Below are 25,523 nucleotides of genomic sequence, written 5' to 3'. Positions count from 1 at the left end.
AATTGCTGAGTAGTTAGAACAGACGAGAGGGGGAAATGAGGTTTTTGGTGAGGTTGGTGCATAAACACGCTAATTTTTTATTGTATTTTTCGATACACTATAGCCTATTATGGTAAAACATTTGTTCCTATTCATTTAATCATCATTTAAATACATTTAATATGAATAAATAAGGGGTGGCTCCTTAAAAGACTTTTGCACATTATTACATATAGTATAAAGAATTTATTTATTTATTTTAAATAATCCAGCTTCAGTGGTTTTTTTTGTGTTTGTATGTCATATAAAGTGATATATTAAAATAACACAGTATTAATGCTTTTAATAAAAAATCAAATAACTCGTGAATAAAAGCAATAGTAAGTTACTGGATGCAACCAGCATGCACATGTGTTGTTCAGTAATCGCCTGCTCGTTCAGGTCCATGTGAATGGGTTCTGTAGTTGCGTTGTCTGTTTTCTAGCTGTTGTGTCACCTGTTTCAATTTGGTGCTATTTAACCATCCTTCAATTCTGATAATGCTCACTCAGCTAGTCACCCTTTTTGAGTTACACTGTACATTTTTTCACACAATACCCAAACTTAGATAAGTATTCATTTTCCTAACTTTGCCGTTACATATCAAAGACATTTCTGTGCATTTTAACTGATGCACTGACCGTCATATATCTAAAAGACTGAACGGTTGGTTAGTCTTTTTAATCCACTGCTTTCGGTCACCAGTCAATAATACATAAAGAACAAAGCTGTCAGTCAAGCCGTCGTGATGATTTTCAGTCAATAGGCTCCAGCCATGTCATTTAGGCCTTCAGCACAGACGTTTATTGACTAAAGTGATTTACTGTAACTGAACACACACACACCCACACACAAATTTGGTAAGGCATGACACTTTTATTAAATACAGTGTATCATGATTGCCTCAACGTCATTGAGCGCATTTGATCGTATGGTAACAGTAAGGTCACTGTTGATGAGGTTTCTTGCTCTTGAGCGTGTAGCTGTTCACACCAGGTCCCGTAGAGCCACAGCTTTTTTTTTGACCCCACATTCAACACATCTAATTCACTCATCTGATAATTAGTAGAGGGAATAGACACATCTCTTTAAGCTGTGGTCCAACAGGAATGGAGTCTGACACCATCAGCTGAGACTATAAACAGACCTGCTAAAATACAACTTTTTTTTTTTTGCTCCTTTTTTTTATTAAAGGATGTGTGTGACTGATTGTGTCTAAACCAAGCCACACACACACACACATGAAGTATACTTTTTTTCTGAAACATTCTCAGCCATGTGTATATCTTAAGCTCTGCTTTTGAAAAAGCAACATGGCCGCCATTTCCCCTCACATAAACAAATGGCTACCTCTTTGTCATACAGGTTTGTGTTGAACAGTAGCTTATAGACATTTAAAGATTAGAGCAGACAGGATGGAAAGTTCTGTCCAGTCACAACTCAAGTTTTTTTTTATTTTTATTATCCTGTATGTACTGTACTCACAGTTTTCCGTTCCACTATACATTACAAATAGTGAGATTAGCGCAGGCTAGCTTTCATTCCTCATATTATTCTTATATTCTTGTACAATACGCAGACTTTTCTTCCCCAGCTATGTATTCACCTGTCATAAGCCTTATTAAAACATGCCCGCAAGAAAAAAAATAGATAGAAAATACTTTACATAGCTAAACCGAATGAAAGCGCCTAGCTAAGCATTTAGCTGAGAGCATGCTAACACAAAGCTATTAGCTGTCGTTCACTGTTAGCGACGTTAATAGTTTTTGGTAGCTTCTCACATTTTTTTTTTTTTTTTTTTACATTCACTCTGACATACAAGTCACGAAAATAACTCACTAGCATGAGGAAAACATTAGATAACATTTTTGGTCAAACTTGTGCACTTCTGTACATTCCTTCTGTGAGACGAAAATCAGGCAAAAATAAATTAGCAAAGATAATAACTTATAAAAATAAATAAATAAGTGCCTCACAGTAAATACATTTTACAACTTAAGACATAAAAAAAAATCTAAACAGTATACACAATTCAGTGACTTACAGTACAACACATCCATATGTATGTGTTTATATATGTGTGTGTGTGAGTGTGTATAAATATACAGTATATATTACAGCAGGTGTACAGGTGTGCAAATTTATACACTCTTTGCCCTTCGCTCAGTGTTATGTTTGATAACTTATTATGAATTTCCTAATAATTAAGCAGAAGTAAATGATACACAAAATATATTGGGTTTCATGTGGCTGAAGAGTTTGTGTTTTTGTGATGGTAAAAAAAGTGCATTGGTGAATAGAAATCTGGGGCTTGTATACAATCATGATACAATACATATGCCTGTTATTGGGTTTGGAGTTTTTTGGGAAAAAAAAAAGAAAAATACCCCCCTCCTTCTTTTCCTTTCATCCCATCTGCGTTCTGTATGAGTCTATAGGGAATAGGTGCTAATAGCAGACATTAGTACTGTAATGAAATATATATTACACCATAACAGCTGTGTGCTCCTAGCTTGAGTACTACATCACTGCTTCAACTCTGTAATAATTCAAGTGAGTGAGTGAGTGAAGGAGGGAGGGAGGTAGGAATGGGAAGGAGGGAGGGAAGGAGGCCGGGGTCATAATTTAGCCTACCCCATCATAATCAGCCACTCTGGGTAATTGGGCTCTTGTCCTAAATGCACGCTAAACATATTGAAGCATGGGCATGGCCTTGTCTCAAATGACTCAATATGCCCCACTGTAGTGCACTATAAAGACAAACCTCGAAGGCTCTCAGGGCTCTAAGGACTATGACCCTGTACATTTTTCTGTAAAAATCCCTACAATACACCCGAACTGCGTTTTGATATCTATATCTCCATGCTGCTGTCAAACATCCTGCTTTATAACTGTATTTATTACATATGAACATGTTTCCAATAAGAAGAAGCAGATGGGGAACCTTCTGTGGTCCTTTCCTTTCTACATTTCATGAAGTAGGCAGAACGTGAAGAGGCCTTCCTGAAGTCCTGGAAATGATGCATTCCTGGAGAAGACGATATTTACAGTAACATTTCTAGTGGCTGTACAGTAAATGTCTTGCCAGCAGAGGAGCAGAGGAGGTCTTTGGCGTCACGTTTCAGTCCTTCTTTAATAATACTGATAAATGAGGCTCCTGCTGCCTACTGCACTACACTTTTAGAATAGGAGGAGGAGCAGGATGGACAGATTGTGGGTAGGTAGAGAGAAGAGAAAAAGAGAAAAGGACAATAGAGTGCAGTTAAGGGAACACGCTCGCACACACACACTCACACACAAACTCTATATCAGCCCAGGATGTCCAGGTAGACTGGTGAGGCCTTAGCCAGGTTGAGCAGCAGGGTGTGGATCTCTCTGATGTTGAGGCGAGAATGTGGTTCTCGCTGCCAGCAGCCCAGCATCAGGTCATACACCTCTTTCGGACAAGTGCGTGGCCGCTGCAATACACGACCCTGAGTGATGCACTCTATTACCTGTGAATTAACAATAGGGCAATGGTTAGTAAGGTCAACATAAAGTTCTCATAATTAGGTGTACTGTAGCTTGCATTTGGGTTGAGATTTGTGGTGTATTTACACAGTGTACTGTATTTTAAAGTCAATTAATTCAAAACAGGCAGCGGAGGAGGAAATCAGCAAGTCAGGAACAGAAGTAATAGAAAAATAATGACTAACACTATAGTGTGGTGCAAAGTGGAGTTAGTGGTACCACATTGAAGCTGATCTTTTGTGTTTTAGAATCATTTTGCTTTATTTCTGTTGTACCACAGCAATCAGTCAGCTGCTAACATTTTCAATTATTAACAAACAGCATGTGCGTTTTTTTTTTTTTAACAGGTTTGTTACATTTTGGGTGATTTAAGATTTTTTAGATTCCTGGTTCAATAAGCTTCATTTTTATGCCGAGCTTATTACTCCGTCATGTCCAGCTGCTGAGATAGGGTCAGTGCAATTTTTTTTTCTTCATGAGTAACGCCTTTAAAAAAAAAATTAATCCTTTTTTTTTTTTAAATGAGGAATATGTAGGAAAGTGAGAGCCCTGAGCCTCATTCGGACACCAGGGTTTCCTTGCTACCCGTAGAAATAACAACAGGAAGCAGAAATGCAGCTTTTCAAGTTGAAGAGAAACTGAAAATCACAGTCACACGCTTAATCCTGAAGATTTTCCCATAGAACAAAACATTCAGCACTGACACAGAAAACACCTTCGAGTAATGTTAAACATGTCCATACAGAAACCTTCACATCAACAACTATTCGATTTTTATTTTATTTATTTATTTTTTTTTAGAGGCACAATTTTTAATCCATTATCATTAAGCTTAGCTTATGTGGGGCGTTCACCTTACAAGTCCTGGCAAATGAGTTGCTACTGTAGAAAGAGTAACTGAATCCCTGAAATGTTTATATATATATATATATATATATATATATATATATATATATATATATGGTAGTTTCAATAAAAATTGTTTAGATCTCCAAGGGACATAGAAAATAAAAAAGTTTTAAATAATTAAAAAAATTAATAAAAAATTTCTATAATATCAAAAGAAATGAGCTGAAGCATAAAAGTATAGGGCTTTATGTGTATATGTGAGTGTTTACCTCATTGTTGGAAAGCTGGTACCAGGGCTGTTTCCCGTAGGTAAATATTTCCCAGAGCACCACACCCAGACTCCAGACGTCACTCTCCGTGGTGAACTTTCTGTACATGATGCTCTCCGGGGGCATCCAGCGGATCGGCAGCATGGTATGACCGCCCACCTGTGATTATCCGGTGTAAAAAGGTCAGAGTTAGGATGAGAATTCCCAATCGTCACAAGAGTGTCATCCTATTTTCAAATGTGTGTTTCAAACTTAATATCTGACAACACCCCAAACATATAACTATGTGTTTCACAATATGTTTTATCCCAAGGTTTCGCTGATGCTATAGGACTTGGACTTGGATTTACTGTATGTCACTGCATCTATGTTTTTCATATCATTTTATAAAATCCTTGCTCAGACAAAAAATACAAGTCATTTACTGAAAATAACTGCAACTTTCTGCATGTTGCAAACTCCAGGGAAAATCAATCTGACCTACGACTCAACCCCAAAGCCCATCTCTTCATTTACTGGCTTCATCATAATGCGTTGGCTTTAAAATATTAATTATGTATTTGCAGTGCAGTATGTGGATTAGCCTCATATTAATTGTTTTAACATACTGGACTCATCAAATATTAAGGGCCAAAGCTTTTAATTTTTTTTTTAATTCAATAATCTTTCTCACCAAGCCCACAGAGGCTGAAGGCTTTACTAAGTCGAAGACACTCTGAACAAGCAGTCTACTAGATGCGAGAGCGCTACACACACACACACACACATGCATGCAAATACACACACAATGCTAGCAATAGTTTTTAAACCTATAGAGACCTACAAGACTTTTACAATACTACGAACAGTATGGTGTATTTAGGAAAACGAAAGAGAACAAACAGTAGAAGAGGTGACTGTTGTGGAACAGGAAGTAGCAAATATAAGTAAAAGTGAGGTGAGAAGAGCGTTGAAGAGGATGAAGAGTGGAAAGGCTGTTGGTCCTGATGACATACCTGTGGAGGTATGGAAGTGCTTAGGAGAGGTGGCAGTAGAGTTTCTGACTAGTTTGTTTAACAAGATCTTGGAGAGTGAGAGGATTCCAGAGGAATGGAGGAGAAGTGTATTGGTGCCGATTTTTAAGAACAAGGGTGATGTGCAAAGCTGTGGCAATTACAGAGGTATAAAGCTAATAAGCCATACAGTGAGGCTGTGGGAAAGAGTAGTGGAAGCTAGGTTAAGGGCAGAGGTGAGCATTTGTGAGCAGCAATATGGTTCTATGCCTAGAGAGAGTACATCAGATGCAGTATTTGCTTTGAGGATGCTGGCGGAGAAGTACAGAAAAGGTAATAAAGAGTTGCATCGTGTCTTTGTAGATTTAGAGAAGGCGTACGACAGGGTGCCGAGAGAGGAGCTGTGGTTGTATGAGGAAGTCTGGCGTGGCAGAGAAGTATGTTAGAGTGGTGCATGACATGTACGAGCTGTAAGACAGGGGTGAGATATGCTGTAGGTGTGACAGAAGAGTTCAAGGTGGAGGTAGGTCTGCATCAAGGATCGGCTCTAAGCCCCTTTTTGTTTGCTCTGGTGATGGACAGGATGACAGATGAGGTTAGACAGGAGTCTCCATGGACTATGATGTTTGCAGATGACATTGTGCTTTGTAGCGAGAGCAGGGAAAAGGTGGAGGAAAATTTGGAGAGGTGGAGGTACGCTCTGGAAAGCAGGGGAATAAAGGTTAGCCGCAGTAAGACGGAATACATGTGTGTGAATGAGAGGAACCCAAGAGGAACGGTGAGGATACAGGGAGCAGAGGTAAAGAAGGTGCAGGACGTTAAGTACTTAGATTCAACGGTCCAGAGCAACGGAGAGTGTGGAAAGGAGGTGAAGAGGCGGGTACAGGCAGGTTGGAATGGGTGGAGAAAATTTTCAGGTGTGTTGTGCGATAAAAGAGTATCAGCGAGAATGAAAGGAAAGGTGTACAGGACAGTGGTGAGACCAGCGATGCTCTACGGCTTAGAGACAGTGGCGCTGAAGAAAAGACAGGAGGCAGAGCTGGAGGTAGCAGAGCTGAAGATGTTGAGGTTCTTCTTGGGAGTGACATGGATGGATAGGATCAAGAATGAGTTCTTCAGAGGGACAACACATGTTAGATGTTTTGGAGATAAAGTCAGAGAGGCCAGATTGAGGTGGCTTGGACATGTTCAGAGGAGAGATTGTGAATATTTCGGTAGAAGGATGCTGAGGTTGGAACTGCCAGGCAGGAGGTCTAGAGGAAGACCAAAGAGGAGATTTATGGATGCAGTGAGAGAGGACGTGAAGTTAGTTGGTGTGAGAGAAGAGGATGCAAATGATAAGGTTAGATGAAATGAAAGGGAACAGCCGAAAGACAAAGGAGAATTATGGCTTATTGATATTACTAAAACACACATTTACTCTACATACTGTATGTCTGCAAGAGTTTTAAACCGATTAACGTTACATATTATACAGATGATTACCATGTATTGGTGTTTTAACCAAAGACACACAAGACAGAACACAATCCTGAACGCTGAGGCTTAATTCCTGACCTCTTCTAGAGAATAATGGTTTAGTCCTGGAATAAATTATACAAAAATCATGTACTTTGATGTGAAATACAATCTGGATATAATGTGGGAATGTTAGACTTCTTTTATAAAAAAAAAAGATGTCTAACACACAACCATCTTTTATAAAGACACATCTTTATAGTTGTTTTTGCAAGGGGCGTTTAAGTCAAACTGAGATAGAATAACAGAGCACTGTTATGAGAGTAAACACTCCCTTTATTTCTCTATATAATCCCCTGCTACACTTATGCACTTATCCCAATGTTCCACTGGTGCATGGAAATCATCGAGGTAGAAAGTTTTCTCAGTTCGCCAGAGCCATGATCACACTGCCCGCTTTACGTCTGAAACCCTGACCTCCCAGAAACTATTTTTAATGCCCCAACCATGTGGAAATGTGAGATCAGGACTGTACGGTGGATGTGGCAATAACTCCCAGCCGAGTTCCTGTAACGTGCAAGTGGTGCTAGTGAATGATTGTCCGTACAGTTTTCACAGACAGATGCATCTCTTCTGCAAGTTGGCGAGAACTTATCCACAAATTTTCGAGGAAAAGGCTGAATATTCACAGGAATGACTGCAGTGAGCGCCGAGCCACCTCAACCGGGATCAGCCATGGATGTACAGGATTCGTTAAAATATGTGCGGCATTCTCATCATGAGTCTCATCACCGTACTATGCTTGAATCAATTAGCGTTATGCCCTCATGCATGAGACATTTCATCCCAAGTCTCAGTTTGACTTGAACACCTTTTGTTTTTATATACCTTATTTATAATTAACCATCTTCTCAGTCATGACTTCCTCCTCATGCAATTTGAACACTGTCTTTTGTCTGAAAGTATGTCATTTATTTACTACTTCATCTAATTTAAATGATTTAAAACAGAACATGTTGGTTACGTAAGGAAAAAAAACATTTGAGTTTGTCTGGTACCCACCACCATGCCACAGTCAAACTCATGAAGATTTCTTTTTTTCTCCGTTCTGTTCACTCTATTGACCTGTATCTGTATTTAAATGTGTTGCACTGCTGTCTGGTTAGATAATTGGTTAAAGAAGTTGTTAAAAACATTTTTTGCATGTTTCCTTGAACACAAGGGTGTTAAAAAGCACAAATGCCAAAGACTGAATGCATTGCTCCACATAAAGCCTTTTGAAGTACATAATTTGTTGAAGATCATGTGGAACATTAATATCAATCTCAGTTTACAGCAGCATCAGCTTCTTCCAGTTCCGCTTTGTGTTTTGAGAAAAGCGTCTTTTCATAATGCAGGCATATACAGTAGACAAGTCCAATCAGGCATCAACCAACTGCATATACGTATCTCTAGGGTCCCATAAAGTTATAACAGAGTTCATAAATCTTGACTGGAGAATAGGGCGTAGCGGGTATAACCAGTTGTAGCAAAAGCAACAGCTTTCCGCATACAACACACATATCTCACGTCTCTTATACATAAAGGTGAGTGTGTGTCTCCTGTGTGGCAGCATCAACTCTCTGTTTAATTTCTTTTATAAAGATTACCTTCGTAAATAATGTATTGCTTTGTATCTCTTAAATGCAGCAAAATCAGTGCTAGCGATAGTTCACTAATAATAATAATAATAATAATAATAATAATAATAGAAATCATTAGAATTATTGCCTATTTGCTCTAATATTAGAGGAACATAACACGTCAAGGTGTGATATGCATGTTTTTGGACTTTTGGGGGAAAACCCAGAGGAACCCCACTAAGCAGCAACAGAGGTGTGAGGTGATGGTGATAACCATTAAGCCTCCCTGCTGGGTGTCAGGGCTGTGCCTGTATAAAATTGATCAACACCTTCTGTTCAGTCAGAGCTGTGGTTTAATATATTTATAAAGGCTCCTCCATTATCTATACAGTATCAATAACAATTTGTTAAAGTTGTAATGTAGGTCAAACTAAGTGCAGGAAATAAACTTTGGGAATTATGTTTGCAACACTCAGATAGTCTCAGATTCTTATCAGTGTTACCTGATTTGATACCATCCACTAGGCGTCCAGGTTCGTATGCCTGCTCTACTACGTTACAATCGTAATTCACTTTGCTACGCGATTTACAGGGATTTGTATGGTCAGGACTGGTGTTTTTATAAAGCTTCATAAACTCCGTCACAGTAATTATGCAATAAGAGTCTAATGAGGCTCCATCAAAATGCCACCTAAGGGCCAGATTTGTGTGTTACACAACCGGCTTACACAGCGAGACGTCGTCCCTCAGCCGCTGGCTTTTCAGAGCAGCTGTTTCTATGGAAACTGATGTTCTATAGGGCTAATCAATCATGCGCCTGAGGCAGACACACACACACACACACACACACATACACACACACACACACACACAGCATTACAATCACAAAAGGGCCCAAGTTCTGACTTGGTGCATGATCACATGATCAGGCTGCAGAGATGTGAGCTGAGTGAACTCTGTGCCTTCTGTTGCTTTAAAACATGCTCATTAATAAACCAAGCGTCCGGCTGAACCATTTGCGCGGCATGCAGACACACATGTAAAAAGCTGCTCACAATGGGTTTGCACTACTTTGATCTTCCTGCATTCCTTCTGTCTCCTTTTCTGTCCATCCCCTTACCTCCCTTCGTTTTCTTCCCTTTCCAGGGCCTCCACGTCCATACATACATATGTCCCTCTCTCTTTTTCTCTTTCTCTGTACCCTGTGCTTGGGGAGGTGAATACTAATCAGAGTTCTTTAATGACTTTTTCAGTTTCAGTGTCTGGCGCTCATGTCCTCTTCCTTCCCCGTCACCATGGAAACTACCCCTTTCCTGTTCATGTACCCCCAACCCCACCACCCCCCCATGTCACCCCTCCATCCTTTTTAATCTAAGAACTTACTGGCAGTGAATATGGGGCCAGAGACATACACAAAACGAAGACACACTCCACATACTGCAAAGGAAACCGGGTACAGTCGGGTTGCTTTTCCTGTCTCGTTCACTATTCTCAATAAAAGTGGGCAAAATATATGGGGACGACTTATTCCTTGTGTAAAGCCTAAACCTCTGTAACTTCTTTATATCTTCTTATATTTATAATTTGAAACAGACTCTTTTGATGAGTGGACAACTTATTTTTCTTGCAACTCTAATTCATCAGAGAATCTTTTTTAAACAAATCTTCCAAGTAGATCACTAATCCATCTAAACAGAGTACTAATAAGACTAATAATTGGCACAGTGGCTTACTGTCGCCTTGCACCTCCAGAGTCCAGGTTCAAACCCACCCCGGGGTCTGTGTGCAGGGAGTGCTTATTCTCCCCGTGCTTGGTGGGTTTCCTCTGGGTACTCCGGATTCCTCCGACAGTCCAAAGACATGCAGATTAAGCTAATTGGCGTTTCCAAATTGCCTGCATGTGTGAATGTTGATCGGAGGTCCCACCACAGTCAACACAACATACAGTAATCATCATTGGCTTTCACAATCCCAAGTTGTATTACACACGTAGGTTCCCAGACGGATGGATGAATGGTTGGATGGATGGAAGGCTAATTAATTAATTAATTTGGAAAATGATTGCCCTGGTTCATTGATCCATGTTCCTCTTCTTCCAGTTTAGCAAACAGTGGCATTTTATTATTTTACAGCATTTATTATTAAAAAAAAAAGTCTTAAGAAATATAATCAAATGAATAACTAGCTATGGCAGGACTAACCAGTAATTTAAATAAGTAAGTGATTGGTTAGCATACTCTTTTTCCATGTTGCTAACTGGTATGACTAATTCTTATTCCTTATTTGCCTAGATAAAATTTTAGTATTTCCCTCGAGAAGTTAAAATATAACAAACAAAAGCCAAAAAAAAAGCAAATAAGTGACATAATTTATAACTGAATAATAATTAATACAAGCAATCAGAGGAAAAGTTAGCATGTGCTATCTAGCATGATGCTAAAACTTCTTACAGATTAACAAACAGATTAGCAAAACTGAATGGGTGATGTAATTTATTAAAATATTACTATTAAACTAATTTTAGTTACAACATCTTGAGAAATATAAATGAAGAACTGGCACATGATATTAAATATATTTAAAAATAGCATAAAGAGTTATTGTACAATGTAAATTGTTTGGGTTAGCATGATCTCCTTTGCAATGCTAATATGTTTTGATTAGCTCTTGTTCATTGTTAGGAACATCAGTATTTTTGGCAGAATAGAAAAGCTACAATGCCACAAGCAGTAGGTGTTAATTAGAAATTGTCTTGAAGGTGTTTAGGAATAATGAAGTCTTGTTCTCTTACTCTTATGAAAGAAAATGGACATTCTGAGATTAAAAATAAAAGGCGAACAAAGTGTGTAATAATTACTGCCAGCTTAAATGTAGGTGATATAATGGCTATAAGTTTTGATTAAGTTTTACCACATAGATTGAAATGCATTTATTTTCTCAAAATATTTACAATATTTAAAAAATTTAGAATCTCAAAGCCATCATAGTTGGCGAATGACAGGGTCACTCCAGGGAAATACAGATGGCTTAGATTCATCAGATATTCCATCCATCAAGGAACCTCTGTACTCCCACTAGGGACCATGGAGGTGGTTACCACTGGTGACTAATGTATTTATTCCGATTTGAACAATCTTTGTAGGTTGATCTTTCGTCAGCATTCATATGCACACACTACGAGCAATTCAGGAACCCTAATTAGCCTAATCTGCTTGTTTTTGGACAGTAGGAGAAAACTGGAAAACCCAAAGGAAACCCATTAAGCACGAGCCAAACTGTGTGCAAACTCCATGCACACACACCTGATGCAGGAATCAAACCCGGGACCTGTAGGTGCAAGGTGACAGTACCACGCTTCCATGCCAGATATTAGCTGTTGCTAAATTACACAGTCACTAACTGTCCTACTAGCTAGCCAAATAACTAACACCTAACAACCACTGTGGTGGCCAAAATTATTAAGACAACATATGCCATGCATTATAGTTCATAGGTGATTTTAATGACTAAAACTAGAGAGTTCTCAAGCTAATTTTTGTACATGATCTTTAGGAAGCAATCAAGCAGGCATGACGTGAACGATTGACACCAGAGTGCTGCAGCTGGATCAAGCAGGTTTTTAAGAATAAAGGATTTATCATATACTAATTATATATTAAATACTGATTGTTCTCTTCCATTGCATAAAAAAAAATATTTAAAAAAAGTGAGAATACCCTACAATTCTACAATACATTCCTATAACTAAAACAAATATTTTGTTAGTGCCTGTTTTTCTTATTCCAGCTGTTTATTAATCTAATGAAATGAGAAATTTTTGCAGACATGGGGAGAGTGGCTTGAGATTTGCTAATTGTGGTCTTGATTGTTGTTTAATAGGCAATTTCCTGTTTTTCAAATTTCTTCTGTTGCACATTAATTCTGGGTAATGTATAATGGTGCCGGGAGCTAAAGCATTGTGTTACTGATCAGAAGATTAGCGGTTCGATCCCCAGCTCCACCAGGTTCCTGTTGGGCCCTTGAGCAAGGCCCTTAATCATATCTGCTCCAAAGGAACTGTATCATAGCTGACCCTGCGCTCTGACCCCAGTTACGCTGGGATTTGCGAAGAAAGAATTTCACTGTGCTGTAATGTATATGTAATGTATATGTGGCAAATAAAGTCATTTTAAATGAATGTTGTTTCCTTAATCAGTGTCCCTAAGGTCTAGTACTAGTACATAGTCCACTGAAACACCACTCACCCGGTAATAATCCGTGCTGTACACGTCTCGTGACATGCCAAAGTCTCCGATCTTCACCAGCAGGTTCTCACCAACAAGGCAGTTACGTGTGGCCAAGTCTCTGTGCACAAAGTGTTGTGAGGCCAGATACACCATCCCTGCTGCGATCTGCTGAGCAATGTGCAGCATCTGAGACTGTGTGAGCTCAGCCTGCTGCTGTACCTGACCATCTGCCATTAACACGGCGTCAGGACCGTGAGCCCTGCAAAGAGAGAGAGATGGAGAGCGATCTCTTGAATGACAACTGCAATTTGACTTTAACATAAAATATACTTGCTTCGAAACTTTTAAGTATTCATAGGGCATCTAGTTAAGAATAAAGAAAAGACAATGGATAAGGAGATAAAACCCCACAGTCGTTAACATGAACCCCCAGGGCAGCACACTACATTTACAGGGTTCAATCATTCATCCCTAGTAACTGATTGGTCAGGAGCATGGTTTAAATAAGTTTAAATAAGGCTAATTAGGTTTGTTTATATTTTAGGAACTAGAATCTGGCTTATTAAAAAGGCAAGCACAACCAAAATTGTGTAGAATTACAATACAGAAGCTGTGTATAAGTATCAGCCATTACAGTGCATAACATTATGCCTAGTATTGTGTGGGTTCCTCCATGTGCCACTAGGGCAGCTCTGGCCCCTCAGGGCATGACTGCACAAGACCTCTGTGCGTGTGATGTGTGGTACCAGGATGCAAACAGCGAGTACTTTGGGTTGTCTCATAGGACCTCTGTGGATCAGGCTTGTTTGCCTGACGCATTCCATGGATACTCGGTCAGATTGAGATCTGGGAATTTGGAGACCAGGTCAACAACCTTGAACTCCTTGCCTGCTAAGCCCCATGTGTAACAGGCTGTGATGTGCTGGTGTTCTTATACCTTTCTTTCATGGCCAGTGTTGACTTTTTTCCAGCAGTTTGTGCTGCACTGGCTTTTCTGTGAGATTGGGCAAGACAGGCTAGGATTGGTCCACGCACATGATTCTGTCTCCAGTTTATTGCTATATTATTGATAATCTATGTTATTCAATTCAGCTGGTGGTGGTGTTAATGTTATGGCTGATTTGTGTAGAACATTATGTTAAAAATTTAATGAGACTATTTGCTTGTTCTTGTATTATAAATATAAATGTAAATATAAATGTAGTTACCAGGTTACCAGGTTGCATCATCTTTATGATTCTCCAAGATACAGCTTACAAAAATCATTTCTTTTGTATCATCTTATTTCGTAAGGTATGCAACCAACACTAAACAACAGTAATACTGAAGGACTTTAAAAATGTACTGTATTTAGGAACATGTGGGAAAATCAAGTTCATTCTTAAAGTGTTAAAGTCAACCTAACAGTTATAAAACCTTACTTTCCAAAAATTAATCCTTTTTAGGGGGAGTTAATCTGAGACTTGCAAATGTGCAGAAACTGTTGTAACTCACTAAAGAATCAGAAAGTAAAATAAATAAAGTTTTATTGCATCATAAATTAGAAAGGGCCAATCATATTGCAATATGCAAAAGCATGCCAAACAAGTTTACTACCAAAATTGTGAGGAAAGATTTCCATGCATGGATGAAAAAGCGTTTCCAAATTCACATAGTGTACCCAGAAAATATTGTTATTCTATGAATATTCGTAATAAGTGTAAATATGTGGGTCTTTTGTGAAAGGTTTTTTAGATAAATTATTATAAGTATAAGTAGATATACTTATATTACCTACTTACTAGGTTAATAAATAACTATTATTAGACTAATAATAATAATAATTATTATTATTATTATTAGTATTATTGTTATTACGATATATCGGTACATTATTCTGATGTAGAAGCGCTAAACAGTTTAACCGTATGGTCAAACATATTTGTTGAGGTTAGTTAAACCTAATTAATTAATAAGTAGTAATAGTAATTAGTAGAAATTAGATATAAATTAGTATGATTATACCTGGCTAACAATATACATTTGTAGTTGGTATAGAATGACATGTTGGTGTGTTCAGGCCTATCATGAGTGAATATCAGTGATGTGATATTATGCAGTTTTTCAGTAATATAAACTACTGATAACAATGATGGCATCTGTGATATATGTACAGGCAGTGTTTGGGATGTTTCCTTTTAAAGTAACTACAGTAATTACATTATAAAATTACTGTCTTTAAAAAGATAGTACAGCGTTGCGATGGCAACAGTTCATCATAATTCACAGCGAGTTTTGGCGCTGTGATTATGTTTCATTATGTTATGCTTACCGCGTATCAGAGGAGGGCAGGTTAATGGGGGGTGGGGCTTGTAGGACAACTTCCACACAGTCGTGGATTGGGAATGACTGCTGTCTGGCTCACAAATTACATAAATTGTCTGAATAACGGATTACATAAAAAAAAATTACTAAATAACTATAATAAATAAATTATTTAAAATGAATAAATAAATGAATAAACTTAATTTTTTAATAAAATAATTAATAAAGTACTTAAATGGCCGACCTAACACGTTAGATTACTCGCTACATCATAAAAGTAATCCAAGTACTCTAACGCGGTACTTTGTAACGCGGTACACTCAACACTTTGTACAGCATACAGTTTTCTTATTCATGATGACCACAGCATATCGCCATATCATCCCATGAAGTATGACTTAAGGGGGAAGGGTGCTTATCTTATATACCGCAATATATTTTCACTGCAAGGTGAACTGTTTCTGTATCAATACTCAGACGTTCAGACATTTCTTATGTCTCCTATGGATTTGTAACAGATATGGCAAAATGGCAACACTCCTATCATCTAACAGGTCAGCAGGATACAAGGGCAAAGAGACAGGGTGTGAGTAGGCAGTCTAATGCGCACACACAGACAGGCACATACGCTGTCGCATGCATAATCTAAAGATGTGCTTTTCCCACAAGTATTTGTAAGTCTCAAAGGTAATTACTGGTGATTTAGACCTAAGAACTGCTCTCTGTAACTGTTCTCAATATAGACACCATTTTACCACACTAGTTTAGATTAACTGTTTAGCTCTTCTACATCAGAATAATGTAATGAACCACTATCTGGAGTGCCTGAGAAGAGAAAAAGTACCCTTTTGATTATAGTTCCTCTTTAGGTTTCTTCCTAGCATCCTGTAAGTGAAGTGACACTGCCATGCCTGGCTTATTCCTCATACCTGAGGAACTTGTTGAGGTCTCCGTGCTTCATGTACTCGAACACCATGATGAGGGGGTCGCTCTCCACACACACGCCGTAGAAGGTGACGATGTGCTCGTGCTGCAGGTTGGTCAACAACTCGGCTTCACGATGGAAGTCTTTGCGTGCGTTCTCGCTGGCTTCCTTAAGGGTCTGTATACACACAATGTACAAACCCACATTACAAACAGCCAATCACATCTTAGCATTTTGACATAAAGTACACTCCTTCACACTCACTCAGTCTCTATACCTGTACAGGGTTACGGGAGGCCTGGAGCCTTTCCCAGGAGGCACTCTGGGATGGGGTACCAGTCCATTGCAGGCAACGAACATACACACACACACACACACACACACACTTACTCACACACTACAGGCAATTTGGGAATGCCAATTAGCCTAATCTTCATGTTTTTTGGCCTGCAGGAGAACCCGATGCACACAGACCTGGGAATCGACCCCTAGACACTGGAGGTGCGAGGCCACAGTGTTACCACCAACTAAAGTAAAAATTTTAGTACATTAAAGCTACTCTGTTCTAGAGGACTATAAAATATGCATACATTGCATTTTCTGAACCAATTGGTTTTACAATAATGCATACATTGTTTAGTTTTTTATATATTCACTCACTCATCATCTATACAGTACCGCTTTATCCTGTATTTAGGGTCACGGGGACCTGGAGCCTATCCCAGGAGGCTTAGGGCATAAATTAGGTTACATCCTGGACAGGGTGCCAATCCATCGCAGGGCACACACAAATATTTAATATTTCTAGTGTTCTAATCTGTCTGCGTTAAAAGAATAAGACATATAATGGGTCATTTACATTTAGGCAGACGCTCTTATCCAGAGCGACTTACATTTTTATCTCATTAAACATCTGAGCAGTTAAGGGTCAAGAGCCTTGCTCAAGGGCCCAACAGTGGCTACTTGGTGGTTGTGGGGTTTGAACCTGAGATCTTCCAAACTGTAATCTAACGCCTTAACCAGTGCGCTCCCCCTGGTTCAAACCTTCTAATTTAATTTTAGTTACTTGTGCATTTACTTCAAAATTTCTGGCAGTATTGCTAAACAAAAAACCTGCAATCATAGCAGCTATCAATGGTTTTCGACCATGGCATTAAAAACAGCTTGAGTTTACTGAGTATATCATACTAACCTTTACTGCAACAAGGATCTTATCCTGGTCGTGTGAAAGATTAAGATTGTAGCATTCAGCCAGGAACACTTTCCCGAAGGCCCCTTCGCCGAGTTCCCTCTTCAGCACGATGTTGTGCCTTTTAATGTGCTGGACAACTACACACACAGACACACATAAAATTGTTGTAACATACTTGTAACGTCTCCATATTTTATGATTAGGAAATCAGAAGCAGGTTTTTCCTTAGTGGAGTGAGGACAGCATGAAGATAAGAGCAGATTAATCAGCCATTTAATGTGCAGGGGACCTATACTGAGAGGACGAGAAAGAGAAAGAGAAAGACAGCGAATAAGAGAGAGAGAGAGAGATAGAGAGACGTAGATTTATCCGTGATGTGATTAAGGAATGCTTTTGAAGAAAAACTAGCCAGTCAGCCGATTACATTAGTGTGGGCTAGATGATGAGGCTGCATCGATCTCCAGTAACTCACTGCACACCATAACCCAATATTAAAAGGAACCAGAGTGGGGAAAGAACAGAGAGACAGAGAGGCTTGTGGAGAAGGACATGAAGTAGGTGAGTGCACGTATCTCTGCGTGAGAGTGTGTATTTGTGTGTGTGTGTGTGTGTGTGTGTGTGTGTGTATGCAGGAGACAACTCTGAGACTCCTGGACGACTCACAGGTATCCGATTTGAGCAGGCTGCTGGTGCTGCGGAAGTACTGCGGGTTCTCGATGACGGGGATCTTTGTCATGCCGATGATGACGGCGTCAGCGTTCATGTCTGAGGACGATGGCGTGTTCGAGCCGTTTGAAACGTGATGGAGAGGACTGGCTGAGTCATCATCGTTGCTTATGACCGACGATGGCCCTTAGGGGAAGACAGAAAAAAAATAATGACTAAATATAGCAAAAAAAAAAAAAAACCCTCCTTGAAAAGGCTTAGTGTGGCAGCTATAAAATGAGACATACAGTATCAAGTGTCCTAATGTTTTTTTTTTTTTTTATATTTGCTGGCCTGAAGAAGCGGCACTTTGATGAGCTTTAAGTGGATAGGGACATTAACATCTATGAGCTAATGACTTATTACATCTATGAGTATTATGCTAGTAATGCTAAAGTTTTTTGCCAAATAAAATTTTCTGGCAAAGAGGAGGTTTTAGGCGGCACAGTGGTGTAGTGATTAGCACTGTCGCCTTGTACCTCCAGGGTCTGGGTTCGAATCTTGTCTCTGTGTGCATGGAGTTTGCATGTTCTCCCTGTACTTGGTTTTTTTCCGGGTACTCCGGTTTCCTCGCACAGTCCAAAAACATGCAGATGAGGTTAATTGGCGTTCCCAAATTGCCCGTGGTGTGTGAATGAGTGTGTGCCCTGTGATGGATTGGCACCTTGTCCAGGGTGTAGCTAAGTCTCCTGGGATAGGGCCCCCCTACCCGAATACAGGATAAAGCGGAATAGACGATGAGTAAGTAAATGAGATGAGATTTTTACTTTAGTGCAGTTGCTACCCTCACAATAATAGCATGGCTAAACACAAAGTGATAAACCAGGACTAGTAAAAAGATCTCCCTTGCTAACTCATACTAGCATGCAAAACAATCTCCAAAAGGGTATAATTTTAGAAATTGTATTTATGTAGTGTGAAAATTTAAACAGTTTTGTTTCAGATGCTAAAAAAAAAGCATATCACCTCAGTTTGACCATGCTATTATTTCATGCTAGCTTTCAAACTAAATTACCGCAGCAGAATGCTAAAAATGCTAAAAGGGGCAAGCTGGACTTATTAGCATGAAATCATTTGGACAATGGTACCTAATTACCTTATTTTTTATATAAAAAATTGCTTTTCTACAGTGAGTGCTTCTGCTAGTGCTAAGTGGCTAGCCTTTAAAAAAAACAAAAAACAAAAAAAACTCTAGTATGGTTGGCGCCTATTAGACAATGTTAATTAGCTCACAACAAAAAGACATCGAAGCACAGTAGACTGACTGAGCAGCAAGTTTATTAATCTACGAAACGTAAAATTTTACAAAAACTAATGGTTTTCATTTTGTGGTTTGGAGGTCAACAACAACAACAACAACAACAAAGAGAGAGCTAGGTAGGATATCTTTTTCAGGTTTCCATTATGTGCTATATACACCAGGAGAACATGGGGCATTGGGGACATGGGGCCCAGGGAACATAGGACCCTAGAACTGAGGAACATAAGGCTCTGGGAACACAGCACCCTTTGTCCTTTGTCCTATTATGTGAGATGTAATTCTGAAGAAAAACAGGAGCCCTGAGAAATGAGCGTATTTAAATACTGTGTATTATTAATTTATTTTCCTGTAAGGAAATGTTAATAGATTATTTTAGAGTCATTCTATGCAGTAAAATGCTACCCGTTGAATGGGCAAATTTGGAAATTCTAAATTTGAAAACTTTTTTTAAGTTTAAAACTTTTATTTTCAAAGTCATTTTTTTACTTTTGTGATTATTGTTTTTTTTTTTTCATAGTCATAATTTTTATGTTCCAAATCAAGGTCAGTCAAGTTACCAAACATACCTTAATTAGGCGAAGATCCACATTTGTTAATTTTTGTAGAATTTGTATATTTTTGTAATAATTTTTTATCATGTTTTTTAATATATTTTTGTTTTGCATTTTTGTTGCATTTTTTAAATTTGTTGTTGTTTTTATTTTTTTCCCCCAAATAAAGTATATACACTTAAATACACAAAAATACCATTTATTAATTATAAATACAAAAATATATTATTCTAGATCCTATTATCTGGCAAAGGACCATAAATAATGACTTCACTGAGTTTGATTTGCAACATAAAAATGACAACAATAAAACATTTTGAAAAATTTTTGAAAAAGTCTAAGTATTTCAATGAGTGCCCTATAAATTGATATGGTGCCTCTCACATCTAGGGTAATAATTTTACAAAACAGGCACATTTATTTAAAAATAAAAATATACAAAAATACCAAATAACGCAATAATAAACAATACAATACAATAAATAAATAAAAAGCCCACGGAAGTTACCAAAAGTGATTCTGAGGGTTAAAGTAAAATAAAGGCACCCGGAACCTGCTTGTAACTTAGCCTGCACTCGTTAAGAAAGTGCCAACTAGCTCATACCAACTTTTTATCATTATTTGCAACATTTCGACAAAGTAACTAATTTCAACAAAGAAATTAGTTGCTTATGTTTTAATATTGCTTGAATTAGAAAGGCAGCTGTTTGCAAGGAAGCAGAGACATTCATACTATGTGTAAGATTTCTCTCTTCCATTTCCAAGACAAACCGCTTGGCGAAAGGTAACAGGGGTAAAAACATTTTCATGGTTTTCTCCTTTTTTTTCGGTGCAGTGGCATTTGACAGTCTTTTAATGTGTTACACATTGCCTCTTGTCTTCAGCACTGATTTGAAACCTAGCAAAAACAGCTTGTCACATATAAGAACACAAAGGTCTTTTGTAATCATGAAAGTAAAAGACAAAACACACACATACATGCACGCACACACAGACACACAGACACACACATACACACACGCACACAGAGGAAAATGTGGCCACACAGTCTCATTTGTTCCATCTTGGATGGATAAGATGAGTTATGGCCCCATCAGTCAGTGACTTTGTTTTGAACCAGGACAGCCAAATGCTGATCTTTTTTCGTCTAATCCTATATTACTGATATTTGAACCAGCTGGGCGCTTTATAGTAGACTAGCATGTCAGTGTCATACATGTTTGGACTTACAGTACATCAAAGATGTGATCTCAATGGCTCCTTAATGGGTCATTTAACAGCTTAAAAATGAGCACTTTACCACATTATAAAAAAAAAATCTCTGGTGCTGGAAAGATGAGTGAGAGATTGTGAGAAGTGAATTCAGCTGTTCTGGGAAATGAAGAATAAAAACAATTCATAAATATGAAATCTCTCCAGGCATTTCTCACGATTTATTACTCATTGGGGAGAAGAATTTTATTATTTATTTATTTTTTCTATTAAGGAAATGTATGTAAGCGGCGATGCATGTAAGGGTCAGTGGAAATCGTCTTGTCCAAGTCTCGCTTTTAAGCACAGAGTGGCACTCACGAAAATTAAAAAGCTAATTAAAGAATGCAATCCTTAAAAATCTTTGCTATTTGATGCTATTTGCAATACAATGATAAATACATGCCATACCGTTTTATTACTTGGATTCTGTCCAATAAAACAAATAATAAGAATAATTGTGACTACAAACTAGAAATGAACTCGTGTTTACTTGAGCCACAGCCTGCAGCCTGTCAATGCTAAGCCATTACTTATATTTACACTGGGTACTGAACAGAACAGAGCCGCACCACATACAGCGCAACTGCAAAACATTCCCTTTTAAACTGCAAGTTGCAAGTGTGTCAACCCGTTATTAAGCATGTGTCGACAGTGACAGTAACAAGAACACATTCTTTAGGCTCTACTCGGTGACTATCTGGAGATGTTGTTTTGCCTTATACTCCCTCTGGAGCAAGCTTTCATCAGGTAACCGCACCACAACACGCTAAAGAAATACATCACACACATTTCGAGATCCAGACTTCCATCCTGCACTCAAACCATCAACAAGACCCAGAGGACTGTTCTGCTCTGGAATGCAGACGTATTAACGCTGAGGATTTGTGGGAACGCAGAAACATGTGAGATCTTAAATTACTTTCAAAAGTTACAAAAACATAGATGTAAAAATTTACAATTTCTCAATAACCAAATAAACAAAAGTAAAGAATCATGCAAACAGTTATTTTTATAGATAAATTTGCGATAAATTAAATTTGTTCCATGGGTACGATTTAGCTGCTTTTTAAATGATCATGGCTGACGTAATTTAAATACGTTAAACAAAAACAAAAGATCTCATCACCCCCTTTTTTTTTCTTTCCAGGTATTTTATATGACTGGTGTACTGTATAATTAACTGTAAGTTTCTTTTGCATGACTCATATCCTTAGTGTCAAGAATAACAGAGACAGAGATAGACAGAGAGTGTGCAGGTGCAGACTCATCTTTAATAGCCGTTGTGAAACTCACAAACAAACCAGAACAAGATTCATGACATGAACAGGAACTATAAACATGAGCTAATCGCAAATGCTAGGAAACAACAACATCAGAGTGAAAATAATGATGCAAGACCAACTGGGTGAAACATACTGAAACCCAGAACGTGAATAGACAGAATGATCTTTGGTAAACACGAATCAGGTGCACGTGATTATGGACATGTGCTGATGGCTGGCTGATGCATGCTGTAGTCCACTACTTCCATGGATCTACCCTGACACGTATTAGATACATAAATGGGTTCTACATGAAAGTCCTTAAATTTCTGTTTGAGATTAATAAAAAAGTTTTACTTAATTTCCTAAATTAGGTCTACCTTATACAGTATTTCTAACTAAGCTCTCCTTAATTTCACAAAAAAGTTATATCATCCTAAATCAGTCCTACCTTTCTAACAAAGTTCTACTTAATTTTCTAAAGAACAAAAAAAATCTTAAATTAGTTTTTACTTGAGATTCCTAAATTCTGCTTGACTTATTTACTACTATAAAAATTCTACTTATTCCTAAATTAGTTCTTGAAAGTTCTACAGTATTTTAAATATTTTCTACTTTAAATTTCTCGCAAAGTTCTACTTGATTTCCTAACAAATGTATCTTCTATTCGTTTTATGTTCCTATTTTTTATACTACAACTTCATTAATTTGTTTAACTTTAGCTTTAACTTTAACTTTATTTCTAAGCTTGAATTGATTTACTAAAAAAAGATTGACTTTTACTTGAGATTTCATACTATGTTCTGTTTCATTTTTGAACAAAGTTTTATGTATCTTCTGAAAATATTTATACTTGCAATTTTTAAATTGGTTTAACTTGAGATTCCTAGTAATTTCGTAAAAGGAAGCGTTTTATTTAGCTTTCCAAATAGTTTCTACTTGAGATTTCTAAATAAATTCTATACAGAATTTTAAAATATATTCCACTAAAAATTATATACTTAAGATTCACAAAAGAAGTTGCACGTAGCTTCCTAAATAGGTTCCACCTGGGATTCAGGATTCTGAACCTTTGCCCAGTTCTGCATCAAAGGGACAAACCTTTTAGCCTCATTTTGTAAGCATGTAGCATTTATATATACTGTAGTTTGATATAAATCTGATGTGTCAGTTAAAAATTGTATCATCCTGTAAATGTAATGCAATTTGTATCACTTAATAGCTCAACTTGAGCCGTTCCCAGGATCTCACAGAATTTCCATATGTGGAAAATTATACAGTTCAAGATCTTCCTGATTTTCCATGACTACAAGGATGGAAACGCTTTACATAAAACCAGGGTTTCAAAATTAATAAGAGACAATTACTAACAGATAATCACATTAAAATCAACCAGCTGCTGAGAAAGAAGGCAAATTTCTCACAAACGCAGTCATATTTATGATGAAGAACACAACTAAGAATAAGTCACTGTGATATTTGAGCCTCATTTGAAGTGCTGTGATGATGCTAAATTTTTCAAGATAGCATATGACAGCACTAAATTAATCTCAGGAAGTATCCCATTACAGGTGCCTCATCAGAAATGTATGATTTCCCAATTTGTCAAATAATTAGATGGTTTAACCATTGATGAAATTTTTTGGGCTTGTAATGCATTTTCTGTTGTCCTGACAGTTATCATTAAAAAAAAAGGATTTTTTTTTCTTTTACATATATTTATTCATTTATTCACTATATTCTCGTCACTTAGATTATGTTTTTTGATATGTTCTTTAGCGGTTCAAATACATAACTCAGCCTCTGGAGTTTAACTGAATATATGCCAGATTGGCATACCTGCCAGTCAGTGCTGGCAGTGCAGTCTTTCACAATCAAATGTACAATGTTGAGATGAGCCTTTTAAGTGCTAAAATGGCAGAGGAAGGATAAACGCATTTGGTCATGAAATTGCTGTTGATGGAATTTTCTAGCAAGGATTGTTTTTAAAGGTTTTTATCATTAGTGGAGATTTGTGCATGATGTGTATGATATTAAATTAAAAGATCTACCTTAAAGACACACTCAAGACCTACACAACTAAGACTGCTTTGGAAAGTGTTAGATGATTACCAAGAATGAATGAATGATTCAGTGCCAGTATGTCATGGGGTTACTGTAAGTTCTATTATGCACAGGAATTACAAAAGGTGTTGGCAGGGTTGAAGAAGTAAATGGCACGGATCACATTTCAAAAAGACATCAAAGCTTGAGTCTGGGTGGTTAGTATGATATTTCTAGCACACTAATAAGAACCTAAACCAAAAAGTGCAAAAGTAGTTGTAAAATCATGTGTTAAAAATGTATTCTTTTAAAAAAAGGAAAAAGAAAAGTCCAAAAGTGATTTATTCCAAAACTCACTGTTCACTATTTATACATATTTCACTGTGTATCTTTTTCGCTTGTCTTTTTTATCACATAAAATTCCACTTATGCTTTTGAAATGATTTGACTTCTGACTTAAATTTTCAGATTGTTTCAGATCTAGATGAAAATGAAAACCAAAAAAAGCTAGCTAAAAAACAGCAACTATGAATGACATGATTATCTGGTTTTCTTTTAATTTTGTTGCTTTGCATATTACTGTTCTGATAGTTCTGTCATTCATTTTTCATGCAGCATGTTTCTTGATTAATTGTGTAATAATTATGTTAAGTTTATTAAAAAACAGATTTATTACAGAATCTGTTACATAAAATTGTATTTACTTTAATTTGTTTTTTTTATTGTTTTTGATGTTGCACTTTGGACACTTTGTTTCTCTTTAAAACAACATTCTAATAAAATTGTCATACAACTGTAAATATAATAATTTTTCCAATTTAAATTGTTTTTGATAGTGCACATTGGATACTTTGTTTCTCTCTTTGAACAAGATTCTAAGAAAATGGTCATATAACTGTAAATATTATATATTTTTTTAAATTACAGCATTTCCTTTTTGTTCAAAATGAAACTTTTTGCTCCAAGTGTTAATAGTTAAAGAGAAATATTAAAATGATCATTATTACAATCAGCATTTAGAGTTTGCATGACATAATTATGCTCATCACATTGTGCAAGCAAAACGCATACAAATGTGCAAC

At 37.3% G+C, this 25,523-nt stretch overlaps 1 protein-coding gene across 2 annotated transcripts in view; it reads right to left on the bottom strand.

Annotated features, from left to right (window-relative positions):
* Window positions 1–1,822: 1,822 nt before the first annotated feature.
* ntrk2a (neurotrophic tyrosine kinase, receptor, type 2a) overlaps window positions 1,823–25,523 on the bottom strand; it is a 56,676-nt gene continuing 32,975 nt past the window's right edge. For both annotated transcript variants that reach the window (XM_053504454.1, XM_053504455.1), the window contains 6 exons: window positions 18,029–18,217; window positions 17,366–17,502; window positions 16,178–16,350; window positions 12,963–13,203; window positions 4,647–4,805; window positions 1,823–3,512 (listed from right to left, as the gene is read on the bottom strand). In XM_053504454.1, coding sequence (XP_053360429.1) covers window positions 3,327–3,512; window positions 4,647–4,805; window positions 12,963–13,203; window positions 16,178–16,350; window positions 17,366–17,502; window positions 18,029–18,217 — 1,085 coding nt within the window. In that variant the 3' untranslated portion in view covers window positions 1,823–3,326. The remainder of the gene's footprint in view (window positions 3,513–4,646; window positions 4,806–12,962; window positions 13,204–16,177; window positions 16,351–17,365; window positions 17,503–18,028; window positions 18,218–25,523) is intronic.

Source organism: Clarias gariepinus, chromosome 9, assembly GCF_024256425.1.
Source record: "Clarias gariepinus isolate MV-2021 ecotype Netherlands chromosome 9, CGAR_prim_01v2, whole genome shotgun sequence".
NCBI lineage: Eukaryota > Metazoa > Chordata > Actinopteri > Siluriformes > Clariidae > Clarias > Clarias gariepinus.
The sequence above is the reverse complement of the archived record's forward strand: the minus strand, read 5'-3'. Positions and strand labels throughout refer to the sequence as shown.